The 26,854-nt window shown below is 48.4% G+C and overlaps 1 protein-coding gene across 1 annotated transcript in view; it reads left to right on the top strand.

The window, feature by feature from the left end:
* ADAM19 (ADAM metallopeptidase domain 19) overlaps window positions 1–26,854 on the top strand; it is a 79,677-nt gene that overhangs the window by 21,118 nt on the left and 31,705 nt on the right. Inside the window, exons 4-7 of the mRNA XM_044230532.1 lie at window positions 9,710–9,788; window positions 15,470–15,546; window positions 22,946–23,138; window positions 23,805–23,870. Coding sequence (XP_044086467.1) covers window positions 9,710–9,788; window positions 15,470–15,546; window positions 22,946–23,138; window positions 23,805–23,870 — 415 coding nt within the window. The remainder of the gene's footprint in view (window positions 1–9,709; window positions 9,789–15,469; window positions 15,547–22,945; window positions 23,139–23,804; window positions 23,871–26,854) is intronic.

Below are 26,854 nucleotides of genomic sequence, written 5' to 3' on the forward strand. Positions count from 1 at the left end.
AGTAGGTAGCAGGACAAAGCTGCCAGTCCCTGGGTTTGTCCTTAGCTCGTGCTGGGACCTCAGACAAGCCACTTCTTTTTTTCAGGTTTTTAATTTTCTCATTAGATAAAAACAATAATCTCCAGTCACCAACTTTGTGGGATCATGGTGGGGATCCACAAATAAAATCTAAGTGTAAAGTAGTGTCCTGTTCTCTTTCCATGACCGTAAAAGGCTGGGCAGAAGCAACGTCTGTCCTTACCCTGGTTATCTTTGTAATTTGGGCTTTTACATAGTTTTCCCTCCTTATCTGTAATTCTAAGCACTTAATCACCCAGGAACTGGTGAGACCTCTGCCTGTTTAGCCGCTGAGGCCTCACTGGGGGCCTTTCTGGGGGTTCTCAAACCCGCTTTTGTTTAAAACAATGATATCATTGAGTGGGTGGGGCTGGGCCAGGCTTTCCTCAGCTGGTTTAAGGAGAAATAGGGTCTTTATGACTTCTGTACTTATGGCTCTTTTCCAGTCCTTTCCATAGCTCCCATGTGCCCCACTGCCCCCTTTCCTTCTTTCTCCCTGAGGTTACAGATTTGTGGAAAACTGGCAGCCTCCACATTTTCTCCTCTTGCATCAGTCTCCCCAGAGAGAGGTCCACATGGGCCACAGGGGCTATAATGGCTGCATTATATCAGGCATGGTTCTTTTTCCAAGCCCCCTCCTCCCCTGAAAGGAAAGGCAAGTCATGGGAAGGGATTACTTTGGAAGGGAGACTGGAATGCTAGGGAAAGAGGTGATCTAAGTGTTGGGAGAGATAGCAGGCTTCTTGTATTCTAGAAGCTCTTTATCTCTTGAGTTCTTGGTGCTAAATTTGGGGCTTGGGTAAGGGTGCAAAGACTGAACTAGACTTTCAGTTATGTGGTGGGGGGAATACGGCTGGGGGAAGGAAAGCAGAAATGTTGAATAAGGACCCTTAGTTCCTATTCCTTTACTCCACTCTTCCTCTCTGTCCTCAACACACACTCACTCACGCACATGGACGGACGCACACACATGCGCACGCGTGCACACACACACACACACACACAGAGTTGCATAAGCACCCTTCCTCCATAGATGTGTAGGCAGCTTGTTAGGGGTACTTGGAAGCTGGTTAGCTAATGGCTTTGCAGCAATTCCAGGAAGGAAGGAAGATAGGCTGTTTAACAGTGACTTGGCCTCCAGCGACCAGATGGTCATACCCACCTTCTGTGTGGTCTGTTGGTGTTTGCCAAGTGCTTTCATAGCCGACCTTGTAGGAAAGGAAAAATCATTTTCCCTCTACCTTTCTAAGTTCTTGGCTGGGAACTCTGTAACAAAAGACAGATTAACGAGAAAAACAAACAGAAGTTTATTAACGTGTTCATAAGAGATACCCAGGGAAAAATGAGCAGTAACTCCAAGAGGTAGAATTCAGGCTTATGTAGCATCTTTCCCAAAGAACAATAAATCTGTAGAGAAATGACAGGACAGAGGAAAGCAGTTAGGTTTCCAAAGATGGTAAAATGTGGAGAGGTAGATATATGGGGAACTAATGGGAGGCAGAAGAAGCTAGTCAGTAAAAAAGCTGAAGTTGTCTCTGGTGATTAACTTTTGTCCTTCCTGGTAGAGAGGGGAGGAGGGACACCTTTGAAGTTTTGTCCTACTTTTAGGCAAATAGGGGGAGGACAGAGAGGTTTTGTGGTTTTGTTTGGTCGGATTGATTTTGGGTTTTTTGTTTGTTTTTGTTTTTGTTTTTGTTTTGTATCTGCTGCTTCTCTTTCATCTTCAGTGCAAACCAATCCTCGTGCTAAAGTGGCATATTTGTTGAGTGGCCTATTCTGCCCCACTTCTGCCTCCTCTGATCTTCGTGATGGGAGATGCAGGTGCTGGGTGGAGGACGGAAAACCTGTGCTTGCTTCACTCACATCCCCTAGTCTCCTGGCAGGTGCTCAGCACACCCCTGGCCTCAGTCAATATTTGTCGAATGAGTAAATGGGTTTACAGATGCAGAGCCTGAGGCTCAGAAGAGGTTCTGCCGCTTGGTGGGTGACCCAGCGCAAATACAGGGTGAATTCAAACGTGGAGGAATTGGGTCTTGCTGGGGCTGTGTGCCCCGCAGTTTGCACGGCATGATGCTGTTCAATAAATGGTTAATGATGCTCCTGCACAAATGTCCTTCCTTCCTCTCTGCCTCCTGGGAGTGTCTGAACGGCCAACTCTAGGATTACCTGCCACTGACCTTTAGCTGGCTTTTGTTTATTGAGACTGATGGGTTCAGAAGCAAAATACAACTATGTGATGTTGGGTGAGCTGCTTTTGCTCTTTCTCAAATTCTATAAAAGTGGATTGAGGGGAAGTATTGGACAGAGAAGGTAGCAAATAAAGATGCTTTTGTGGCAGTCAACTCTGCCATTTGTATCCTGAAACATATAGAATGTGTTGGGAAAAGAAACTGAAGTACTAGGGCTCAAAAAGGACAGGGTCTAGGAATTCATAGGCAGCCTTTTCAGGTTCCACCACTGGGGTGATTCTGCTCCAGCCATTTTCACCAGATGTCACCCACCATGGAATTCGGTGAAGTAAGACCTGATTGTCCTGGCTTGTCACTATGACCCCAGGTGCCTGCAGTTAGTATGCAGTTGAGAGGAGAACACTTTTCTCAAGGCAAATCGGGGCAATCTTCTGCCAAGGAGGTGGCAGGGATGCGGGAGGCTGGGGTGATAGCTGTTTGCTACGATCGAGGAGGGCTTTCCAACATCTGACCTTCTTGACTGTGCCAGAGCTATGGTTTAGGAGGCCAGGAAACATGGGATGAGGTTTTTCAAAGTTACTGGGATATTCATTCAGAGTCTGAAAGGGATCAAGCACACATTTAGGGCAGGTTGGTTTGTGGTCTTCACCCATGTGCTGTTTGTTTGTTTGTTGTAGGATGGTCCTCCATTCCCCTTTTTCCTAGCATATTCTCAGAGGCCCAGTGATCTTCCAGAGTTTCCTTTTCTTCACTTACCTTTTGTCTTAATCACAAAGTGTATCTCTACAGTATGCCTGTTGCCTCTTTCTTTGGCCTCTCCCTTCAGGTTGATCTGTTAAATGGGCACTATGGTTATTTATCAAAATTTGGTATTTAGGGATGCACGGGTGCCTCAGTGGGTTAAGCGTCTGCCTTCAGCTCAGGTCATGATCCGACGGTGCTGGGATTGAATCCCGCATTGGGCTCTCTGCTCAGTGGGGAGGCAACTTCTCCCTCTGCCTGCTGCTCCCTCAGCTTGTGCTCACGCTTGCTTGCTCTCGCAAATAAATAAATAAAATCTTTTTTAAAAAAATGGGTTGTTAGAGAGGCAGCTATCTGACAATGTTTTCATTTTTTTGATTTTTTTAAGAAATAGAGATAGTGCCCCATTTCCTTTAATGGTGGTGGTGGTGGTGGTGGTGGTTCCTCTTCTTCTTCCTCTTTTCCTTCACCTTCTCCTCCTCCTTCTTTTTCTTTCGTAGTCCAATAAATGCTCGTCATGGGCTTTTCAGCACACTGCAGAACAAATTTATTAACTCTTGGGTGAGCCATTTTTAGGTCCCTTACCTCAGGTTCCTGACAGTTAAGCTCCCCGATCCCAAGAAATCAGCACTGTTTGCACAGAGAGGTTACTCATTTTTGTGGAGTTAGCCAGGAGAGAGGCATGAAGAGGATTAAATAAAGACCCTGCTGGTCAAAGGAGTAAACAGTGCTCATCTAAACATCCTCTGGTATATAAAAGCAAAACACAGGACCAGGAGCTGGTCGGAAGGATGCCAGGTCTTGTGCGGACTGGGAGAAGATGTAATGAGAAGCAGTTGGTGAAAATGAGTGTTGACTTAATGCATTGTTTGGAAACTTCCTTAATAAAAGGTTAAAGAAAACATGCCATGTAGCTTCGGCCTCTTGCCAGGGTTATGGGTGGCGCCATCTTGCCTCAAAGTGTTGCTTCTGGGGCTGGTCTTCTGGCAGGAATGATGATACTTGTTCAAGGAAGTCCTTGGGATAGGAGGAGATCCCCACTCTTGAGATTAGGACCAGTGTTTAAAGTTCCTATTTCCTTGGCCTTTCTGTTCCCTCCAAAAGGAACGCTTCTGCCTGTGGGCCCCTGGGCTTGTCAATCCTTATTTGGAGGTAGGGCCCATGCCTTTGGCTTGTTGGTTTGTTTCCATTCCTCTGGAGTCAGAGGTGGAATGAGCACTGGTTTGGAAATCTTGGTTCTGAAACAGCTGTCTCTTCTCCCCTTTACTTTCTCCTTCGAAAACAAAAGAAAACAATACTTACTGAATTTGTTTTTTGTTCCAAATATGGGCAAACATTGGGCATTACATTAGAACAGCACTCAGCTTTTCAAAAATCCTTCCCGTGCCTCCCTGTCCTAGACTATTTCTGCTTGATTGAAAGGGGGACTAATGCCAAGTAGCTTGTGATTGGCATAATGTCCCCTAGCCAGTTAAAAAATTTTAACACTCAGGGGCACCTTGGTGGCTCAGTTGGTTAAGCATCTGACTCTTGATCTCAGCTCAGGTCTTGATCTCAGGGTTGTGAGTTCAGCCCTGTGTTGGCGTGGAGCCTACTTAAAAAAAAAAAAAAAAAAAAAAAAAAAATTAAGCCCCATAAAGAAAGAGACTAGTATTGTGAACCCTCAGATACGCATTTTCGGGATTTACCAATTATCAAGGTCTTGCCACATGTGCACCTAGCTATTCCTGGAGAAAATTATAACAATGATTTGTAGAACACAAATACTTTATGCTTTACGAATAGTTCTTTCATAGTTGTTGATTTTACTTGACAAAATTTCATAGGCTTTTGACAGCAACCCTGTTAAGTAGACTCTAAAATTCTTCCTATTTTATAGATGAGAACAGAGGCACAGAGAGGTTAACTGACTTGCCCAAGCTCCCCTGAATTTGAAGTGTCAGAGCTAGTGCTCGAATGTCATTTTCTCATTTGATCCTTTCAGCGATGCTGTGAGATAGTAATTATTACTCTGTTCTTTTTGGTTGGATTTTGGTCAGCTAAACCTTGGAGGTGGATTAGATGGCTCAAGTTCCTTTGGTCAATGACAGTTAAAATGCTAATTAACACTTGTCAAAGTTTGATTTATCTCATTCATGGGGGAGCCAGAAAGATGTTAAAACTGGTTTAAAAGTTGGATAAGGGAAACATATACGTAGGCGTGTATTTTTTTTTTTAATAGTGAAAAAATGAATGTTGAGATAAGATCAATAAGTTGGATCTAAAACTGGTTAATATCATTTTACGGGAAATGTAACCACAACCTTTGGAGTCATCTTTTCTACTGGGTGGAAATCATTTGCATCTCTATCGTACCTCATTAGCCTTTGACAAGTTAACATCTCATCTTTCAGGGTTGTAGCAGAGCAGCCTTAATTGACTAGTCTTTCAAAAACTAAGTGGTACCCACCCCTCCGCCCCCCCCCGCCCACCCCCATGGAGTCTGAAGACCCTTAGCCTGGCCTCTCTGAGCCTTCAGCTCCATGAAATTGAAAGCAACTGTGGTCATCTTTGGCCTCATTTCTAGGGTTTCAAAGGACAGTCATCTAGAGAGCAGTGTTGATGGTACTTAAACCAAAGCTTTCGGAGACTTGACTTGTCCTCTACTGGGCTGGTATCATCTTCCGGTTTGGAGGGGGTGATCAAGAGCCTAAAAATGGGAAAAAGAGATCTAGATCCAGTGGAGCAGGAGAATTCTCAGAGCCTGGAAATGCATCACCTGGAAAAACTATTACAAATGCAGATTTCTCCGTCCTCTGGAGAATATAATTCTCAGTGGGGCCAGTATGCGGCCTGGGATTTTATAGTTTTTCACAGCGCTTTCGGGTGTTGTGCAGTTCCTGGTCTAAGTCCCATGACAACGGCATTGAGAGTATGAGCGACAGATGATGGAGGCTTGCATTATCATCGGCATGGGTGGACAGTGTGAGGATCCTCCGAGGAAAATGAGAGCGGCCAGCAAGGTTGTACCTCCCCAGTGTTTAAGCACCAGGATACTCTTGACAGACCTAGAAGGAGCACGTTCTGGGGGCATGAGGTGTCCGTGAGACTAACCACTGTGGGATGAGCTCAGTAATGTTGACCTGTGCCGAGCAAGGCTGCACAGGTTGTTATCACTTTGTCTTCACCGGGTGCTTATCTCAAGCAGAGGAAGGAGGGTTGAGCTCCGAAAAGCTGTTTTTTTGAGCCCTGCTGCCTCTCTCCCCAGAGGGAGTTTTAGAGATTGAAGTTCGGAGAGGCCATTGAAATGTGTCTCATAGCGAATGGAATAGTCGTTAAAGGGGTTGTTCTGGTTTTGAAGGTGCTGAGCCTCTGGGGAGAGGGGTCAGGGCTGTTTCAGACTGTGGTGTACTTTTGGGGTCTGGCTGTGCCTCCGCATAGGGCCCCGGCCGCCCCCAGGCAGCTCTGTTGTCTTTCCCAGGAGAGCACTCTTATGTCTAGTATTTGGGGGACAGCTTCTTTTCCCAGGTGGGATTCGGAAGATGAAGGTTTTGCTGGAGGACATAGGGTCTGATCAGTCTGGTTTTTGCCCCAAGTGAGCATTTCTGTGGTGGCTTCTATTAGCACTGGAATACTGTCTCTGCCTGCCTTGTGGGCTTGTGAGCCCAGAGGGTGTATGTATGCAGTGGGGGAGAATGTCATAGAAACTGCTTTTCCATCAAAGCCAGAAAAAGGAGGGGGTGGGGTGGGAAATCTTGGATAGTCCTTCTCCCTTCCTGGACGCACTTCACTCACAACTTGTTTCCTGAAAATCCTAATACACTCCAGTGGTGAGAGATGGCTTCCTGCTGAGCTGCTGAGCCAGCCCCTTGTCAGGGAGGAGATGAGAACAAGATGTGGCCGTAGAAGGGGCGGATGGGCCAAGCTGGGCTGCTCATTGACCCCCTAGCCCCCTCTCTGAGTCCCAAGAGCACTGCCAGGGTACCACCTGGACACACAGGCATGGGCGGGCCTGTCCAGGGCTGTGGGGAGGATATGAAAGTGGTGTTTTGTCTCTCAGTAAAATTGCATGGATGGTGGCGATGAAACGTGACCCTTTTGCTTCTGGAAAGAAGGACCTTGGCCAACATTGGCAACCCCATTTGGGGAAAGGGTTGTTGTTTCAAAAAACTGGCCCCGAAGTCCTTATGTATTCATCATCTTTCTCCTGCTGCGTGCTTTGCTTACCCATATTTTTCTCTGCATATATGCACATCTAATAGCTCATGACATTTTTGTGACATCCCGTATGACCCCAAGGCTGCTATCGTTATCATCAAATTGTGGTCTGGACACTGGTTCCTGGAAGTGTTTTAGTTTTATGCTTCCACTTTCTAAGAAAAAAACAGAGCAGAAAAGTGCTTAAAAAGTATGGTCAGGGCCAACAGCCCCGGGTCTGAAACCTGGCCCTAACATCATGCCGGGAGAACTTGGACAAGTTAAATGTGGAGTTTCCAGGGTCCTCAGTCACACAGTGGGGAAAGGGTTAGGACCTACCTCAGGAGTCTGTTGTACGTGGGTATGTTTGATGGTTTAACACTTAAATATGTGTGAGCTGTTTTGATGGAACTTTTCTGGGTTTTTCAGGTTCAGAATGATCCAGGATGTGGTAGAGGCAGGAAGATGATGGGGGTTTGGGGAGTGAGACACTTTGATATTTCTGAGGTGTGCCTACCTCAAAAGTTAACTCACTAACTTGTGGTCTAGGGTGGTGCTTCTGCATCAAAATCACTTCGGGAGTTATTACAAAAGATGGCTGAGTTTCTCTCTGCCCCAGTACATCTGGGGTGGGGCCTTGCAATCTACATTTTTAACTAATTCCTAGACGCTACTGGTCCTGAAATGGCTGTTAGGCGGAAAAAGAAGCAGATCATTTCATGTGGATTCAGAAGACAGAATGAGGCCAGTGGGCACCAGTTACAGAGAGGTTCTGTGTAAGAACTTTCTCTGACTGCTAAATGGGTTCCAAAATGGAGTGGGGGCTCTCATGAACTCTGTGTCGCTGGAAATGTCCAGTATTGAATGGCCATCTGGCAGATTCCCACACAAGTAGAAGATTCATTCATTCACCTATTCATTCATCCATTCATCCACTAATTCACAGAGTAAACTGGTATTGCCTGCTGGGAGGTGCTGGGAGGTGGGGAGAAGCCTCGAACAAAGCACCTGTGCCCTTGTTCTCAGGGAACCCACAGTCCAGTGAGTTTGGCTAAATGATTACAAAAGTCCCTTTTAACCCTGAGGCTCTGAGAGTCCTATGATGAGATCCTCAACATAAGAAGCTACAGAACAATGCTTACCCTGCTGAAGACATGGCCAGGGACTGACAAGAATGTGGCCATCTCTGAGGTTCAATCTGGAATGTTCTCTTCGGAGCATCTTCATGTGACTGAATCAATGATTCTCCCTCCCTAAGACTCAAAAAGAGGTTAAAAATGTATTTGCCAGGAGTGCATTTCCTGTGAGAAAATTCAGATTTCCCACTGGCACTGAGATAGACCATTAAACTCTGAACCCATGACTAGCTGTCCATAATGCTATCTGAAAGCAGACCCAGGAAATGGGGTTGTGAGAATGAGCTAATTGTTTTTTCAACTCTCTCAAGTGATCAGCTGGAGGATTAATGGCTGGGGACAGTTAGGGGGAAAGAGGTACATTCCATCGGTTTTTTCTGGGTTCTTCTGTCATTATTCCTGGTGGAAGCAATGATGATGATTGCTGACCTTTACTGAGCTCACTCTGTGCGTCTAGGCTTGCCGTTAAGCTTTCTTCACGCATTTTCACTTAATTCTTTTTTTGTTAGATCCCAATTTCTCTTCTCTTAGGAACCTTAGACACCTCTTTGCCCCTGGATTTCAATTTTCTATAGATGCGTTTTGCTTTTAATGTGGCTGAGCTAATTGAAACCTCCACTTGGCTCTTTTATTTTTCTTTAAACTTTTAGAGAAATTCTAGGAACCTTGTTTGGTGTTGCCTTTGCCTTTGGTGAGAGATTCTCAGCCTCAGCCCAAGGGGTCTGTGGCAAGGGGGAAACCAATGTCCAATTTTAGAAAAGAAAAGAAAAGAAAGAATTATCTGTAAGGGTAATGCACAGAAGCAGCAGGTCTCAAGAAATCTGAGCCACTAGGTCTCAGAAAAGGCAGGCAAAGGCCGTGCGGGGAAGTCACGCAGCGGGAACAAAGGAACAGATGAATGACTCCCATCTGGTCAGTTTTTGCAACGTCATTCCATTGGCTTAGTTTGGATCGTGGGACACCGTTGGCCAGGGCCAGGTGGGACACTAAGACATGCAACAGGAAAGAGAGTTTCCCTTAAAGAAAACCTGGCATACTGAAAGCTGGTGGGTGCCGTGCTAACATTACCAGTCAGTGTAGGTCCCAGATCCGAGTCCACGGACCTTGGCAAGTTCTGAGGATGTGTTCGCGTGTGTATATTCTAGGTTGCAGAAAGCGTTGCAATGCTGCTTTAGTTTTGTCTGCTTCATCTGGTTGTGTCCAAACTAGGTGATGAACCCACTGAATACAAACTAATCCCCTTCCTCCTGGTTTTCTTTTTGTTCCTGAGGCCCTTATGGCGGCTTATTTTCCTGTGCTAGGAGAAGCTTGGGTGGTTCTTCCTGGGTCACTGAGAATGGCTGGCCGCTGTTTCCAGGAGGGCAGAGGCCATCACCTAAAGAGACAAAAACCTGTGTTTATTCTTTGCAGGTACCTTTTTGCTCCAGCCTACACGGAAACCCATTACACTCCAAGTGGCAGCCCTCAGACCACCAGGCTGAAATCTGAGGTAAGTTCAGGTCAATAGAGATCTGCAGTTGGCCTATCCTTGTCCCACCCCTGGGGAGTGAGGAGATGCATGGTGGAGACAGACCCCCCTTTGAAGGGTTTGTTTGCCCTGACCCAAGACCAAGGGCGTGAGCAGGAGAAGCATTCTGTGAATTTGTTGTCTCATAAGGCTTCCCTCTCCTCTGCTGGCTAAAATGGTCAGACGAACAGTAGTTTAGGTAATTGCATCTGATTAAAATTGGTATAAATAATTACAAAGCATACATTTTCTTTGTTGGATGTTAATCACCCACATATCAACAAAAGTGTAAGTGAAGGAAATGAGTTACCAGGGATCCTGCCGTGTCACTTAATTAGATGTTTAATTGATCCTTTCCCATATGGATGGATAGGGTTTTGTAGTCTGCCTTCTCAATGTGATTTCAGGCTATGCAGATTTTCTTGTTTCGCTGCCATGTTTATATTGGATTCTTTTTTTCTTTCAAAGTGTTTTTGAGTTCAGATATTTGCACAAAGATTTATCACTTAAAAAATGGTCTTTCAGGGTCTTTCAGCCAACTGGATGGCTCAGTAGGTTTAGCATCCAACTCTTGATTTCAGCTCAGGTCATGATCTCAGGGTCCTGGGATTGAGCCCGAATTGGGCTCTGCACTCAACTTGGAGTCTGTTTGTCCTTCTCCCTCCTCCTGCTGGACTCTCAAATAAATAAATAAGTAAAATCTGTTTAAAAAAAAAATAGTCTGTCAAATCGTTTGTCAGATGGATGCATTTTAGTGTGCTTCACCACATGCCACTGGTGGGCATTTAAGGTAGTGAACTGTACCCATTTCACAGTTTGCTGACGTTTCCTACCAGGGAACCGTTAGTGTTGGCGGGATCAGAACAGTGGTTCGTAGCTAGGAGTAATTTTGCCTAAATCATCTCTTTTACTTAAACTTTTGTTAACGTAAAGAAAGTAGGTTTCATGTTGATGAGGTCAATTTTAATCAGATGCAGTTACCAAAAAATATTCTATTTGTTTGGTTGACCATGTCAGCCAGCAAGGGAGGGGACTCTTGGCAGCGTCTGGAGACAGTTTTGACTGTCACGACTGGGAGGTGGATGCTACTGGCATCTGGTGGGTAGAAGCCAGGAAAGCCGCTAAGTGTCCCATAATACATAAGGTGGCCCCTCCACAACAGAGAGTTATGCGGCCCCAACAGTGCCCAAGATGAGAAACTCTGGATTAGAGTGAACTTTCTCAGTGTGAGCAGATGAGATAGGGTGAAGGAGGGAGGATGGACTCCAGCAGGAGCAGCAGTGGTCTTCTGCCTTTGGGGCAGGACATCATGGACGTTGGTGGCATGCAGATGCGGAGTGTGGTGTATAGGGTAACAGGATAGGCCCCTTAGCCTCCGTGTTCTTCTGGAAGCTTCTCGTGGAATCAGAGAAGCTTCATGGGTTTCCATGACTCATCTTTAAAAGATCTCTGCTGCAGCACAGATGTCCAGAAGACAATGACTGCCACTCTCCGTCAGTAAAATCTCAGATTAGTTTATCAGATTAGCCTTAATGGGGAAAGGGACCCAGGACTTCTACGTTTTGACAGATCTGAAAGTTTGGGAGCATAGTGATCAGGTAGCTGAGGAGCTGTGTTCCATCAATGCTGTCTTCTTCACCAAGACCTTTCTGGAGGGGGAGGAGTTGGCAGTGTGGCCTGGACCCACGGCGGGCAAGTTGGCCTTGTCTTCTCATCTCTGGGGAGGCTCTCCAGGTGTGGCTCCTCACCTTCTTCAGTGCCCCTTGGTCGAAACTCCCTCCATTATGGAGACCTCCACTCTCTGCCTCCAGGGAGACAGGGAGGAAGCAGGCGTGCCTCGAAAGCCCCAGGACCTCACCAAGCACTGTCCTCTGAGTTTGGCTTTGGCACTTCTCCACCCGCAGCTCAAGAATGGGTCTCAGTGCACAAGTTTGCCATGAGCTCATACTTCCTGCTGTGAAAGCCCCCTTGGGTGGCCCCCTCAGGCCGAGAAGCTGAGAAGGAATGCGGTGACTTCATGACTGTTCATTTACTTGTTCTTTGTGCGCTCCGAGTCAGGCAGAGACGCTGTGAGGGCCTTTCAGAAACAAAGGAATGGAAGAGAACTTCCCCTCACCCCCAGAACACCCCTCCTTCCTGAAGGTCCTGTTGACCAAAACACATCCTAGCTGCAGTATGGGACGACCCATTATTTTTGTACATCCCTCCTACTGGACTCTTGCAAAGCCCCCATCCAGCCCCATGGAACTCCTACTCCGCTTTCTTACCTGGGAGCTGATGACTTCAAAGAGATATGAGAATAGAATACACCATTTAGCTGTGTCTGACCCAAACATGGAGGGCTACGCCCTGCAACCAGCCTTGGCCTGGGCTACTGGGAGCCCTGGGAACCATCAGACCCATCCTTCAAGCCAGCAGGAGTTCCAGATTTGGAGTCTGAGACCAGGCATGTAGACTTGCCTTTAACCAGCTTTGTGACCTTAACCAATGCTTTTGTCCACACTGGGGTTGAGTTTCTTCATCAGAAAATTGGATATATTAAGATCTGACTCTCAGAGCTATAGAAGGGTAAGATGAGTCACCGAATTTGTGGGAATTTGTAAACATATCTGCCAGCGCTACATTTTACTCATGAGGAAATTGAGAAGGGAGAAAGTAACATGTTTATGTTCAGATAACCAGCCAGTGGCAAGGCTTAGACTAGAATTAAGTCCCTGGTGGGGCTAGAAGGGAGTAGAGCTGTGACCAGTTCATTCCTGCACACTCTCCTGGGGCTGCTTTTGCTCGGAGAGGCTGCTGAGTCTCGAGTTAGGCTGCCGTGGTTCCAGTCTCCTCCTGGCTTGTGTGACCTGGTGAGCCACAGGAAACCTCTCCCACCTTTAATTTCCCTTTTTAAAAAATGGGAGTTAAAATACCTACCTCATAAGGCTGTGAGATTATCAGAATTAAAGGAAAAAAAATCTCCATTAGTTTTTTTTCCAGTCTGCAGGGCTGGCTGGATGTTAGCCTCATGGTTTACAACAGAAATGGCAGGTATCATTAGCATGTGTGATGATGTGTGTGAAAGCGCTTGGTCGATCTAAAGCATGTTATTAAAGTCCGCTGTTATGCTGTTTGAGAGGGCACCTTGGTGAACACTATTAGCATCATCTCAAAGATGGGAAGAGGCCCGGGGAGTCTTCGTGTCCATCCCTGGATTTGAATTCTCTTGATTTGTAGAGGGACCCGGATTTTTGAAACTGTAACTGATCGTCATTTCTGAACTTTTTGACTCTCCATCATTCCAACATCTGCAAACCCCACTGACCCTATATGGGCCTGGCCTCGTCTTCCACCGGTGAATGATTTGGGCTGTGGAGTTCATGGCCCTGTGGCTGAGTTCTAAGGATCGGTTCAGAAGCTGCGAGTTTGATGATATGTCTCCACGTCTTGGGAGTCTGGCGGAGGGGGAGAACCGTGTGACAGGCCGGCATCTGCCAGCGGGTGGAATCCTGGCTGGAAGGAGGGTTATGCCTCCTTCCCCTTCCTTCACAGGTGCCGGCACAACGCCTTTCCTCAGTGTTCCTCTGAATGCCGGCATCTGGCGCATTGGAAGTCCAGGAGAGTTTGATGCAAAGAGAGAAGCCGCTGCCCATCTCTTGTCCTGAGCTAGAACGGGTGGAGGAGCCGAGCCACACTGCCAGCCAGCGGGTTGTCGCCACGAGAAAGGGCACCAGTGCTCTGGACCCTGCCCCTGAGCTGAGTTCCGGCCTGGCCCGTAGCCTGTGACCTGGCATGTGGCTCAGCTGTGTATGACCCAGAACTGGTGTAGGACCACTGAGGGTTCAGGCCCTTGGTGGGCTTCCGGCTCCCTCGTGGCCATATCCCACCTTTGACGATGAGACTTCAAGGCCTGTATCACGACCACTAAGATTTGTTGCCTGCCGCAGGTCCTCAATGGAGAGTTTTCTCACAAGCACCTCTTGAGGTAGAGACCAAAGACACTGGAGGTCGGAGGGAGGTTGTGGAACTGTTTCGACCGCGGGCAGGTGTGGGCGCTTGCATGTAGATCCAGCCCGGCCGCACCAATGTGCCTGCATTTAATCATCAGGCCACTGCCCTGCCCAGAGCTGGGCAGGAGGCGGGGCCAGAGAGTGCAGACGAATGGGTTTGCGAACAAATGGGTTTGCGGCCTCCTGGGTCCTGTCCCTGCCGGCTTTGGACCGAAGAACGACCTGAGGGATCGCTGGGCAGATCCGTAGGCAGATGCCCGAGATTTCTGATTGGACCTGCCTGGGCACTGTGGGGAAAGAGAAAACTCCCGGGTCTGCAGCTGCGTAGCTCAGACCCTTCCTAACACCTTTGCGAAACCCGGCTCTGCCCCGGGGATTTTTCCTTCTCTCTGTTCTGAGCAGCTGAGCTCCCTTGAACTATGTGGGAAGAAGTTTGTAGGAGTGTGCCCCTATGTGTGCTGGGGGACAGTCGTGGGCTGCGCCCATCGGTCTCTTTGGTGCTTCGCTGCTCCCAGCTGTGTCCCGGGTGGCCTCGTAGATGCTCTGGTTCCCCTACTTACAATACACTCTGCTGGCACCTCCAACTTGGATTTCAAGCCTCTCTTCAGAGTTTGTAATTAAATCTCTGTATGGCTTTTTAATTAAGATTGGCTCTCGCAAGACGCTAAGTCCCAGGAAGGCTGGAGACGTGCGTGCTCTCTCCTTGTTGTGTCTCCCGGACGTAACCGGAGGCCTGGCCCGGAGCGGCATTTGGCAGCTGCTTGTAGTCAAGGGGAGCCCAGCCAGGTCGGGAGGACCAGATGGCTGTGAGACACACCGATGCGAGAGCAGCATCAGCCCTCCAGGCGTCTGTGGGTGCAGGGGCCAAATCGGGTCTGATCCAGGCGCACAGGGATTCAGGGAGGTGGGCAAGTGAGGAGCTCTCCGTCTCCCCAGGGCTGCTGTGTCGAAGCACTGTGAGCTTAGAGGTGCAGAACACAGTTCCGGAGGCTGGAAGTCCAAAATCACGGTGTCAGCAGGGACAGGCTTCCTCTGTGGTCTCTAGGGAAGGATGCTTCCTTGCCTCCTCCAGCTTCTGGCGGCCCCCGTCAGTCCACGGTGCTCCATGGCTTGCAGCTGGATCTCCCTAATCTCTGCAGCTGACTTCAGAGGGTCTCTGCTCTCTCCCTCGGGCTCTCTGTGTCCGCCCTTCTTTTTCTAAGGACATCAGTCCAGTATGACTTCATCTGAACTTAATGCCATCTGGAAATACCCTGTCCCAAAGAAGGTCCCATTCTGAGATTCTGGGAGGACACTCATCTCAGCTCTGCTGGGGATCCTGGAGGTGACTCGAGCGGGGAGGCAGGCTCTTCAGAAGCCATCGTGGCGTGTAGCCACGTGTCTTGGCAAGAGCCCTGAGCTAGACCTGAAGTCCTGGCTTCTCTAACAGGGAGAGACCTTCAGCAAATCTTTCTGCTTCTCTGAATCTCAGTTGTTCATCTGTTCACTGGAATGATGACATCTGCTCTGTCCCAGGACTATTACAAGGATCACATAAAAGGGTGGTTTAGGAAGCTCTTTGCAGACTGTAAGTTAGGGCATGCATAATCGTCCCTGACCCTCACGGGACATGAACGTTGCCAAGCTTATCAGTGTCCTTTCGCCTGACCAGCCCCCTCTTCTCCTCGCTAGGACCACTGCTTTTACCACGGGACAGTGAGGAATGCCGAGCAGTCCAGCGTGACACTCAGCACGTGCCGGGGAATGAGGTAAGAGGCCCTGGCAGCGCTGGGGGGCACCTGTCACACCCCGTACGCGTGGAATTTTTAGGACAAGCAGGGCTGGCCTTGGGCAGGGACCTTGAGAGGCTGTCCATTGAGAGTGTATGCAAGCCAGTTCTACGAAGGGCTGAGCTTCAGAGAGACAAGGAAAGTCCCAGATAATCCACAGATTCACTGGGCTTGAGCTTTCTCTTTCTTGAGGAGCTTGAGGTTTCTTTATTATTTAGGCATGGGGAAGCCAGCAGGTCAGGAGATGACTATGACTGAAAAAACAGTTTGCTGTTCTCAAGATCCTAAGAGAAGGGGCACACCACACAGGGAAGCACAGGGGTCAGTCAGGGGCCAGGGTGTGGGAGGTGAGGGGATGTGGGCAGGAGTCTTCACTTCAGTTTCTATAGGAAGAAACCGGCACGGCAGGGTAAGCTGGCTTTGGATTGGCCACTTTGCAGTGGGATCTGGGGCAAAAGGGCTGTTCCTAGTTGTCTGGCACCAGCTCCCAGGGTGATCAGGGCAGGGGGACTGGCAGATCGGGTGGCACCTGCCCCCGGGCTGATCTGGGCAGGGGGACTGGCCGAGAGGGTGAGAGCCTGCATCTCAGAGTTGTTTACCGTCCCTAGGAATCGGCTAATCCTGAGAAGGGCAAGGCCCCAGCTGTCAAAGCATCATAACACAGAAAATAAAAGTCATGGTTCATGCGCTTGAAATGAACGTGAGCGCTTATTCCCACTTCTCCTTTGCTCTTTGCTGGTCTCAGAACTAGCAGGAGATGAAAAAGGAACTGGGCATTTAGGAGAAGAGGAGGGAGGAAGAGAAAGGAGAAGCTAGGTGATTTTCAGGATGACAGGCGAGGCAGAGAATCTATGTTAGCTACGGCCCTCTACAGTGAAGCCCTGTGCTGAGACTTCACCCAGGCTCACGTGCAAGTGCAAGACCCCTCGTGCTGAGATCCCATGTGTTTGTTTATAAATTGGGCCATGTCTCCTCTGTAAGGCTTCTCGGTGCGTCTGCCGGAGGGAATTAGGCAGGAAATAAGCTTTGGCTGGAAGACCATAACCGTGGCTCCCAATCCTCTGCTCAGATGACCCAGTTGAGTCAAGCCAACTGGTCTCCAGTGGTGTTTACAGGCCCAGCTGCCACCACCTGCAGTCTGCAAGTAAACAACGTCTGTCCCAAGAAGGAAGAAAGGGAACACGCAGGTGTGACTCGCTTCTCCCTGCCTCTTCCTCTGTGTCCGTGGTCTGGAGCAGTGGGAACTTGGCTTGGGTTCTCACAAATCATTCCCGCAGCCGTGCTGACAGGGGGAAACCGGGTGAGCCGCCCATGTGTTTGTGTTCTGCACGCTTCCCTCTGCTGCAGTCACCCATCTTACTTTCCCAGCCTTCTCACTGCACACCTGAAGAACTGAAGGGCATCTGAGGGCCCGGCTGGCTTAAGAGCCAGAAACGTATACCAGATGTCTCATTCGGACCCTAGAGAAGGAACAGCTGCAGCAGCAGCAGACTTCAGACCCATGTAACCCTCAAGTCCCTCCCCACGGCTCATAAAGCCATGCTTCGTGGAGGAACCTCCATAGTGACGGCGCTTCTCTCCTGGGCACATGCTCTTTTGATTAGAGAAAATAGGTAGGATTTATATCAAATGGAATCTTTGGCTGGTAATACAAATACAGAGGAGTTCCCCTGAGTTTGCAGAGTTTCCAGATTGTTGCGGGCCCCCCTCTTCTCTCCAAAGCAATGTTTGAGTGACTTTAATTGGAGCAGTGATCTATGATCATGGTAAAAACAAATTCAAGTAGTACAAAAGAGAGGGTACAATGAAAGATGGGGTCTTTTTTCACCCTGAATTTCCAGGCCCCCCCTCCACCAGAGGCAGCCATTGTTAGCAGTTTCTTGTTTATCCATTTAGAAATATTTCTTGTGAAAAAAGAACATCGGTAGGTCAGATCCTGTTTTACAATCGTATTTGGGCTGCTGACACCTTTGAGAATTGTGTGACAGCTATGGATCCTTACGAAAAACACCAGCAGAAAGATGGGGCATACCATTTCACTCGGGATGTTGGGTGTCCAGGCCTCCCAGCCTGTCTCTGATCAACTACTCATCCTTTAAATGTTCACCTGACTTCTTGCATGCACAAACGCTTTGCAGAGGAGCACATAGAATCAATGTAAGGAGGGATGGTTATCTGTGAAGGAATCCAGACAGTATCAGGATGAAGTGACCGTGAGTGAACCTGTGGGTTCTAGGAGACACGCTGTGTGTGTATATGCATGTGTATGTGTCCCTAGCTTGCTCTCTGCCAGCAAGAGAGGTATGGATTGCAGTAAAACTTTTTTTTTAACCTCATTGGTAAGTTGCTTATTTTTAAACAAAATGCTGTTTAAAAGTTATTATTGCATAACTGATGTGTTAACCATTCAAATAATCTAGTGTCAAGTTAAAAGAAGTGGAAGTTACTTATCCCCTCCCACTGTTCCAACCAGTTGCTGTTGGGGATATATATAACTGAAAGACATAAGTGTGTGTATACATGGTGATTCTTAATCCAAATAAGATAACCCTATACATAACGCTCTGAAAAGTTTTTCTCACTTAACATTATGCCTTAGGCACACATAGATCTAGCTCATTCTTCGAATGGCTAAATAGTGTCTTTATGAATGTCAGGCAAGTTTAATTACATTGAAGGTCTTTCAAGGATATATAGTAAATCTGATAGCAGCTCTGTCCTCAAAACCCTGGGCCCCACGTCCACTGTGGTTATACTGACCCTTCGCCCCAGGATCCAGGTCTGTGGGAGAGGGCAGGAGAGAGAACATGAGATCGAAAATGCGAGAGAACGTGTAAGAATGTGTGCATGATGGCCTGGAAGGAGCTCAGAATTTAGTCAAGGGACCCACCTTTGAGGCTCCACACCTCCTGGAGATGGGGACTCTGAGTTTTGCCTTGGCTGGACTGGGGTCTCCCGTGGGCCTTCGTCGTGGATGGTGCTCATGGGGCAGAGGCTGGAAGGGGGCCGTGGGTCTGGGGTCCAGGGGCTGGGGTCAGGGCCCCCCTGGGGAATGAGGAGCCTGTTCACCAGGAGGCTGGGATCTGCCCCAGCTCTAACACTAACTCACTGGGTAACCGTGCACGTTCCTTTTTCCCTGGGCTTTGGATCCTCTCATCTGAAAAAGAAAACAGATCAGATCATGCAAAGGACTGTTGAACGTTGGAAGTTCTGAGCTACAGAGAGTGCCTGGGGCAGGAGGGGGTGGCTCCTACGCCCTGCAGCAAGCCAGCCCTGTTAGCCCCTCTCCCGGGGAGGGGCATGGCCTTCTGCCTTTGAAAACCTGGCCTGGCTTCTGAAGAACACAACATAAATGCTGCCTCTGTGTCCAGCACAGAGTAAGCCGTGGACGTGTAGCTCCTGGAGTTGAACCAGTCTCAGTCTAGAACCTAATTCCCCGGCATCGGTTTTCTCGCCTATAAATTGAGAACATTTGCGACACCTTCAGTGGATTTACATGAGGGGATGAGGGCGGTCTCCTTGAGAGCAAGGGACTCCTTTCAGTCCTATTACCTCCGCGGTGCCGAGAACAGTCCCTGGCACATTGTAGGTTCCGTATATGTGTGCTGAGTGGCTAGGGAACAGCTCCCTGTACTCCGGTCAGTTATCACAGCCACCGTGAGAGCCGGCCAGCACTGTGGACTTAGCACAATGCTGGTAGACAGCAGCCGGAATTTGAGCCCAGGTGTGCTCCCTCCTGAGCTTACGCTCTCCACTTGTGCCTTGGCACCCCATACCCAAGGGAGCACATCACCTATGTGCCTTCTTCCTTCTGTGCCGATTTTGATGCTCACAATATTTTTTACTCATTGGATGCAGATTGTGGCCAGGGCGGGGAGGGGAGGGAAAGAAGGGGAACCAGGGTGGTTACCTCTTAGGGCAGCTCTGGATGTAGGGACCTGGGGTGTGTCCCCTTAGGTTTAGCTCTGAATGGACACATTCCTAGGAGGCACTTCTTGCCTAGGTTGTTCAAGGGTGCATTTGGGTGAGACCCGTGATCATTGAGGAGTTAAGCGTGCATCACCCACCACTGCCTGCCTGCACTTCCCTGCCAAGGTTCCTCTGTATAATTTCATTTATATCAAGCTCTTAACAATGAGCAATAGGGTGGAGAGTGGACTGGAAAATAGCGCGTGAGGTCCCAGCCTCCCAGCTTCCTGCGTCCCCCTCCTGTGCCCCCTGACTGAGCTCTGCCAGTGCTTACATTTAGCAAATTAGATCATCTGAGGCTCCTGGAAAGATAAATGACCTGTGGGTGCTCGGAGGAGAGCAGCTAGCAAGATTTTGGGGGTGGTGATGGGGGTGCCACGGGAAGTGGATTCTGAGACATCCCCTGACCATCGTGGGAGCCAGTGCTCACTGTGAAGTGCTGGGGTTCACGCCAGCTACTCCTCCAACCCTGGCAGTCGGGGAGGACTGCAGCTGTGCCATGGGGCCGTGACCAGGGGCCACAGTAGGGGGAGGGGTGGGGAGTAGCCACGAGTTCTCAGTGTCCTTCTGAGACCTAGTATCGGCCACTCTCCGAAGCAGCATCATCTGGGCCTTTGTGAAAGGACAGGCTTCTGCCCCCGAGCCTGAGCTCCAGGCCAGACTTCCCGAGTGTGCCTGCGCTGGAATTACCGCTCGACTTGTTTACGCTGCAGATACTCCAGCCCCAGAATCAGAGTCTCCGACATCTGTCACGTTAATGTACACCGCAGAACAGTCTGATAGGTAGCTCTGGGGGCTCTGATCCTGGAGATCTATGACCCCTCGGTTTGGAACTCACTGATGGAGGCAGATGGCCCAGAGGCTGCCAGAACTTAAATCTTTGGCTCCAGATACCCATCAGACCTTGTTATGCAACCTCTCTGGGGCTCAGTTTCCTCATCTATAAAATGGGACTCATGATGATGCCTTATAATGCTGAAAAAAAGAAAAAAAGAATGATGATTATAAGCCCAGAGCCTGGCCTATGGTTAACTCTCAAAAAAATGGCCTCTAACAAGGAAAATGGGCTAAATGCCTCCTTTGTCTTCTTATCTCCCTGCAGACTGGTATCTTGCTTTTGACAGGCCGATCTCACCTCTGCGGGGAGTTACTCATGCCTGTCAGCTGTAGCCATCTATAAACCGGGAGTATCTTTCTGCCCCACTCTACAGGGCTGTGTGACGGAGGTAGTGTGACAGTGTGGTTAAGGTTGTGAGACCTGGGACCAGACTGCTGGTGTTCTTGCCTGTGTGACTTGGGGGCAGTTTATTAACCTCACCTAGCCTTAGTGCTCTTGTTTGCACAATGGGGGTCAGAAATGTTAGGGTGAAGAAGGAAATACTCAGCACAGTGCCTGGACCATAGCAGAACCTCCACATAGCCACCATGATTAATATTACTCACCATGGATCAAACTTTGGCTTGATCTCTGCTCTGTTTGACCCAGAGGCATGTTCAAGTGATGCCTGCCTGGTCAGCCACACGGGAACCTTCACTGGTTCCTGTGCGGAACTTTCCACTCACTGGGTGTTATCTTCGCAGCCACAACCTGATGGGCATAAAACCATCATCTGACTTGCTGTCAAGCCCTCTGTTTCCAATGTTTGGAGTCCCTGGGGGAAACTGAGGTCATGGGAGGGGCCTTGGTCAGCTGAGATGAGCAGAAAGCTTGGGAACAGGATGCCCACAGTGGCTCTGCCCTCTACCCTTTCCTGTCTGGACTCGAGAGCGGATGTGACCCTGGCTGTTCACCCACTCCCACCTCCAGCTGTTCAGGGAGCACCTTGGGTGTCCTGCCGAGGGGATTGCTGTGTCAGCCTGGGTGAGGCAGCCGGGAAGTCGTCAGGCTCCCTGGCACCGGAATGAGGTCAGCCAGGGATGGGTTCCAGGAAGGCTGCTGCTGATCCGCCTGGCGCTATCTCTCCAGCAAGCATCACAGGCTCTTCCCAAAAGGGAAAACCTGGGTGGGGATTTGAGGGGGTAGGGGTGGAGGGGGAAGCTGGGGCAGCCAGAGAGAGGTCCTGCCAGTTTGGAGAGGCAAAAACCAACTTGGAGATATCTTAGCTTTGAAATTTCTGGACAGATGAGGGCCTGAGGTTTTGGAGCCCATACTGGTGCCCTGGGACTTATTACTAGGCTTCTTCCTCCCGCAGAGCCCTGACTGAATGCCTTCCTTTGCTACAGTATTCATCTCACTGCATCAAGGAAGGTAGACGCCTGCTACATGGGCCCATACTCATCCTTCCATGGATTATAGTGTGGTAGTGATCAGTAGAGGGTCATGGCCTTGGAACCCTCATTGATGTGATGCTCCCAGGCAGCTGTGTCCAATCCATTCGTGTTAGGGGTGATGAAACCTTTGTGCTCTGTTATATACTCTGTTTTGTACTCTAGTGGTTTATTCCCAGGTTCAGAGTCTAAGCTCCACGGGGTCCGGGACTCTGTCTGTCTTGTTCGTGTCTCCATCCTCCTCATCTGGCTCGATGCCTGGCACATAGCAGGAGCTCAGGAAACACTTGTGGAATGAGTGACCGTCCTGCAGTGAAACTGAGAATGACTTGAGGACGGGGATTATGTCTAGATCACATCTAGTACAGGTGAAAAGTTCAGTGAGTGAAAGAATAAAATGAATGAACACATGTCCTTATTCTGAGTTCAGTGTTTGTGTCTATAACCAGAAGCCAAGAATAGTCTCACATCCTTGGTTGTGGACATAACTTCACTGAAGAGCGGCCCTACTCGGGCTAGTAGCAATGACATTGGTGATGCCTCTAGTTTCTTCTGTACACAAAAATCTTTCCATTTAACCATCTGGAGTCCTGTTAAATTAGTTAATTATCATTTGCATTTACACATGGGAAAAGTGAGTGATTTTTTTTTTTAAGAGGTTTATTGAAGACCATTTGACAGCTTAACGTTGGAGTGAACACCAGAACTTGGACTCCTCACCCTCAGGCCACTGTTTTCCTTTCCAGTCACCAGATCATCATTTTCTCAGTCTCCAAGTTTTAACTTTTGATTTGTCATATGCCATGTTTGAGTTGGGGGGCTTTTTGGAATCCTTGTCTTACCATCCTTTATATATTAACTGTCCTTGGTGAGCCTTTTTAGACCCTTTCAGCTTCTTTGTAACCAGCTTTCAGTACTTGAAATTGTGTACCACCTTTCATATACATGTACAGATTTCCCTGGAGAGAAGTCCAAGTTGGTGTCAGATTCTTACCAAAAGTTTCATGACCCTATAGTAAAGTTGAGAACCAACGATCAAAACCAACCATGTCACTTTGCATATGGAAAACCTGAGACCTGAGCAAGAAACTTTTCCAAGACTATAATCTTTGATCAGAGATTCTGTTTCTCCCGTTGACAGGGGACTGATTGTGGTGAGCAGTAACCTCAGCTACATCATCGAGCCCCTGCCTGACAGCAAGGGCCACCACCTTATTTACAGATCTGAACATCTCAAGCTACCCCTGGGGAACTGTGGGGCCGAACATTCCAAGTCCACCCCGGGGGACTGGGTCCTTCATTTCACCAACCAGACCAAGAAACGACCTCGCAGGGTGAGTCTCAGTGCAGGAATCAACCTGGGGGTAGGTTTGTCCCCTCTGAGTATCCTTCCTTTGGATCCAGGAGTATTTCCAAATTAAAGGAGATGGCCAGGGAGGAAGAAATAACCTTTCTCTTAGAATAAAAATTCTAAGTCACTATCTTGTTCACTGCTGTGAGATACACTTGTATTGGATGGAATAACTGTTTTGGGGAAAAATGCTATGACATTGAAAACACCCTGAGATGCTGATTTCAGAAATTTTAAAATGTGAGAAAAAAAAATATGTCTCTCCTTTTGGAATAACCGCTTAACCATACGCACAGAATACTTGTATTTATGTGTACTGGAAATAGAGGTATGTGGTTTCAGTGCGTTTTGGGAACTTGGTTGTCAGCATGTTGCCTCACAGTTTGGTGGCCCCTGTACTTGCCAGCCCAGCTCATTAGTTTTTGAGTATGAAGGACTGGACCCATAGTCCCAGAGCAGCCCCAGCAATAACCAAGATGGTGGGCGGAAGGTGTCGTGACGGTGGTGGGGACTATGGCCAGCATCAAGTGTGAAGTCAGTGGGGGGGGGGCACTGCTTATTAACCAGTACCATTTCTAAGCAGTTTGTTTTAAAATGAGGCCACACCCACCACTTCTACAGCTCTGATCCGCTCACATCTCTTTCTTAGATGAAAAGGGAAGATTTACACTCCATGAAGTATGTGGAGCTTTACCTCGTGGCTGATTATGCAGAGGTAAGGGGGAGGCAGTGGGTTTTAGTGGAAAAGCTACTCTGTTGATAGCTTCCATTTCAGGCTTCCAACCACTTTGGGGACATGCTGAAACATTCCTCTTTCTCCAGTATGTCATGTGATTTTGTCCTTAAATCTGACCAAGGGCTCTTCTAGCTATTTTAAATAAAGTTGGGGGAAAAAAAAAAAAGAAAGAATCTCTTCTGGCTCAATACATTAATCAAATAGAAGATCGGCAACTAGCATTATTTGGATTAATATTTCTTTATTTTTTAAGATTTTATTTATTTTTTTTGATAGAGAGAAATCACAAGTAGGCAGAGAGGCAGGCAGAGAGAGAGGGGGAAGCAGGCTCCCCGCCGAGCGGAGAGCCCGATGTGGGACTTGATCCCAGGACCCTGAGATCATGATGTGAGCCTAAGGCAGAGGCTTTAACCCACTGAGCCATCCAGGCGCCCCTGGATTAATATTTCTTAAACTGAGTCTTAAGACCTTTTGGTTCTAGTGCTTATTCTTAGGGAGCCCATAAATTCTCTACAGAAATTGCCAAAAAAATTTTTGCAAAGATAGTAAGGATAATCAGTCATCCTATTGAATACAATTTTCCTGCCCATGTGTGGGTCCATTTTTATAATCCCCTTGGTGCCAAATTAGATCCATGGGAACCAAGGCATCAGCAGAACCTGGGAACTTTTGAGTGTAAATTCTTGGGCCCCACCCCAGACCTGCTTGAGTCCTAATCTGTGGGGCCGGCGTCCAAGAATCCCTATTTTAACAAGCCCTCTGGGTGATTCTGGACACAAGCAAGTTTGACAACTACTGACCTAAGGAATAGCTGTTTACCCTTTAATTCTGTATTTCTCAAATGAGCCAGCTTCTCACGGGCCTTGGCTCCTCAAAGTTGACGAACACTCATCTCTCACTCTTTCATTTCATCTGTTCATCAACGAAATCTTGGTTTTCTCATGTGTGTCAAACACAGTGTTTGGCCTGAGAAGATTAAGACAGTCCTATCCCTGACATCAGAGTTTACAATAGCAGCACAAAAACTCAAGTGTGGTGACTGCCAAGATTGATCGTTATGGAGGATTAGAGCAAAGATCATGAAAGATCATGCTTTTGGGAACTGGGGAAAGCTCCAAGGGGAAGATGTTGGCGCTGACACATGAGAGTAGGTTCAGGCTCCAGAGCACGTGTTTCCCTCCACTAGCCATGTTTCACCCCCAAGTCTCACTCTATGTAGTGACTCAGCCACAGCTAAGCACATCTGGGCAGGGACAATCACCATGAGCTGAGCACTCACCATGATCTAATGCCACAGCCTTGCCTGGGGCTCCCCTAGGACAGAACTCATCAGAGCTCCGTCTGTCTCGTGTCCTATCCAGATGCTGTAGTTAGCAGCTCCCCGAAAAGACCTCATCCCAAGGCAGCTTTATCTAGTCCACACTCCCAAAGCATGGGACCTGGAGCAGAACAGGTCATGGAAAGAAACTAGGCTTCAGGCCTGAAGAGCTGCCTTTAAGAACGCTAGTGACAGGAGCAAGTGGACTTGAGCTGCCTTAAAGGGCAAGGGGGTCTTAACTGGGCAGAAGGGTGTGGGTGAAGGGCATTTCAGGCCGAGGGAACATCAGGTTCTGCTTTGAGAAGAATTCAGCTTTGTAACTGATGTAGGTATTGGTTTTTCCAGCACGCTTTCCTTTTTTAAATTTCTCTTTTGTTTTCCTTTCCAAAGGCTGGTGTGTGTGTAGGACAGGGGAGTAGTGTGGGGGAGCAAAATCTAAAGTTGATTTAAAAGCCGAGGCTCCACGGTCAAGGGGAGAGGTTAATGACGCTGGCCCTGCCCGGCAGGATTGCCTTTGCAGTGAGAGGGCTGCTGGAAAAAAGCTGAGCTCCTCTGACTCTAGGACATTTTTCCATTTAAGCTTTTGTTAGATATCTAAGATCATCTCATATAGTGGTCTTGAAACTTTCCTTTATATATATATATATATATATATATATATATATATATATTTTAGCCACAGAATCATTTGTACAGATAAAGCTCCTAGGCCCCCCAAAGCTCCTGCTCTAATGTGAAGGTGGGATGATCCTCCCCTTCAACCCTGCACTTGGCCCAGTAGCATCTGGCTGGAGGGCTCTAAAACCTACTGGGTGTGAAACTCGGGAAACTGAAGTTGTGGGGGTGGGGTAGGGATTGAGCATCTTCAGTCTCATGGCATTAGGGGTCACAACAGAGCCCCAGGAGGAAAAGTGGCCCCCAAGTTGCCTCTAGGACTGTGGTGTGGTCTAGGGCCATCTTGTTCCAGAGGAGAGAGCCTCCAGCGCTGGCCCCATAGGCATTGACTACAGGGAGTGACTCGTTCAGGGAGTGACTGTGGGTCGGCCCGTGCTCGTTGCTCAGCGTCCTGGGCTTCGAATGATTCACTGGAGGGGGTTGTAATCAGCCAGGCTAGGTTCACAGGCTTCCAAATCCCTACCTCCTACACCACCTCTCCCAGACTCCCTCTCCAAGGGGCAGAAGTGAATTCCTGACAGTTAGTTAATCTGAGAGGTGGGGAAGACAGGGAAGGGGAGGGCTGCCTTATCTGTGATTTACAGCCTGGTGCTGAGACAGGCCAGGCTTCTTCTCTGGGCTCTGAATTTGGCCCAGGGTGCACAGCCGCCCAGAGAGCCCAGTAAAAGTGACCAAGCAGCCTGGGGCCACTCTCCCTTTATTCATTCCACAGGTGAAATAGGAAATCTAGGCAGGGAAAAAACAGCATAGTCTGTTGCAGGAGGATGTGGGATGGTTGTACAACCAGGCCTGCAGACTGCTGTCGTGCTCCGGACACCTAGTGGGGTGGCCGGCAAAGGCCAGGTGATGTGCCACATTTTACTTCCTTTGTCACCCTAGAAAGTATAAGATTGAGATACTTCTTTCTTCCCATCAGAGGTCCGCAAACTCTAGCCTATAGCCCACCACAGGTTTTGTAAATTGAGTCCTA

The sequence above is a fragment of the Neovison vison genome, chromosome 1, assembly GCF_020171115.1.
Source record: "Neovison vison isolate M4711 chromosome 1, ASM_NN_V1, whole genome shotgun sequence".
NCBI lineage: Eukaryota > Metazoa > Chordata > Mammalia > Carnivora > Mustelidae > Neogale > Neogale vison.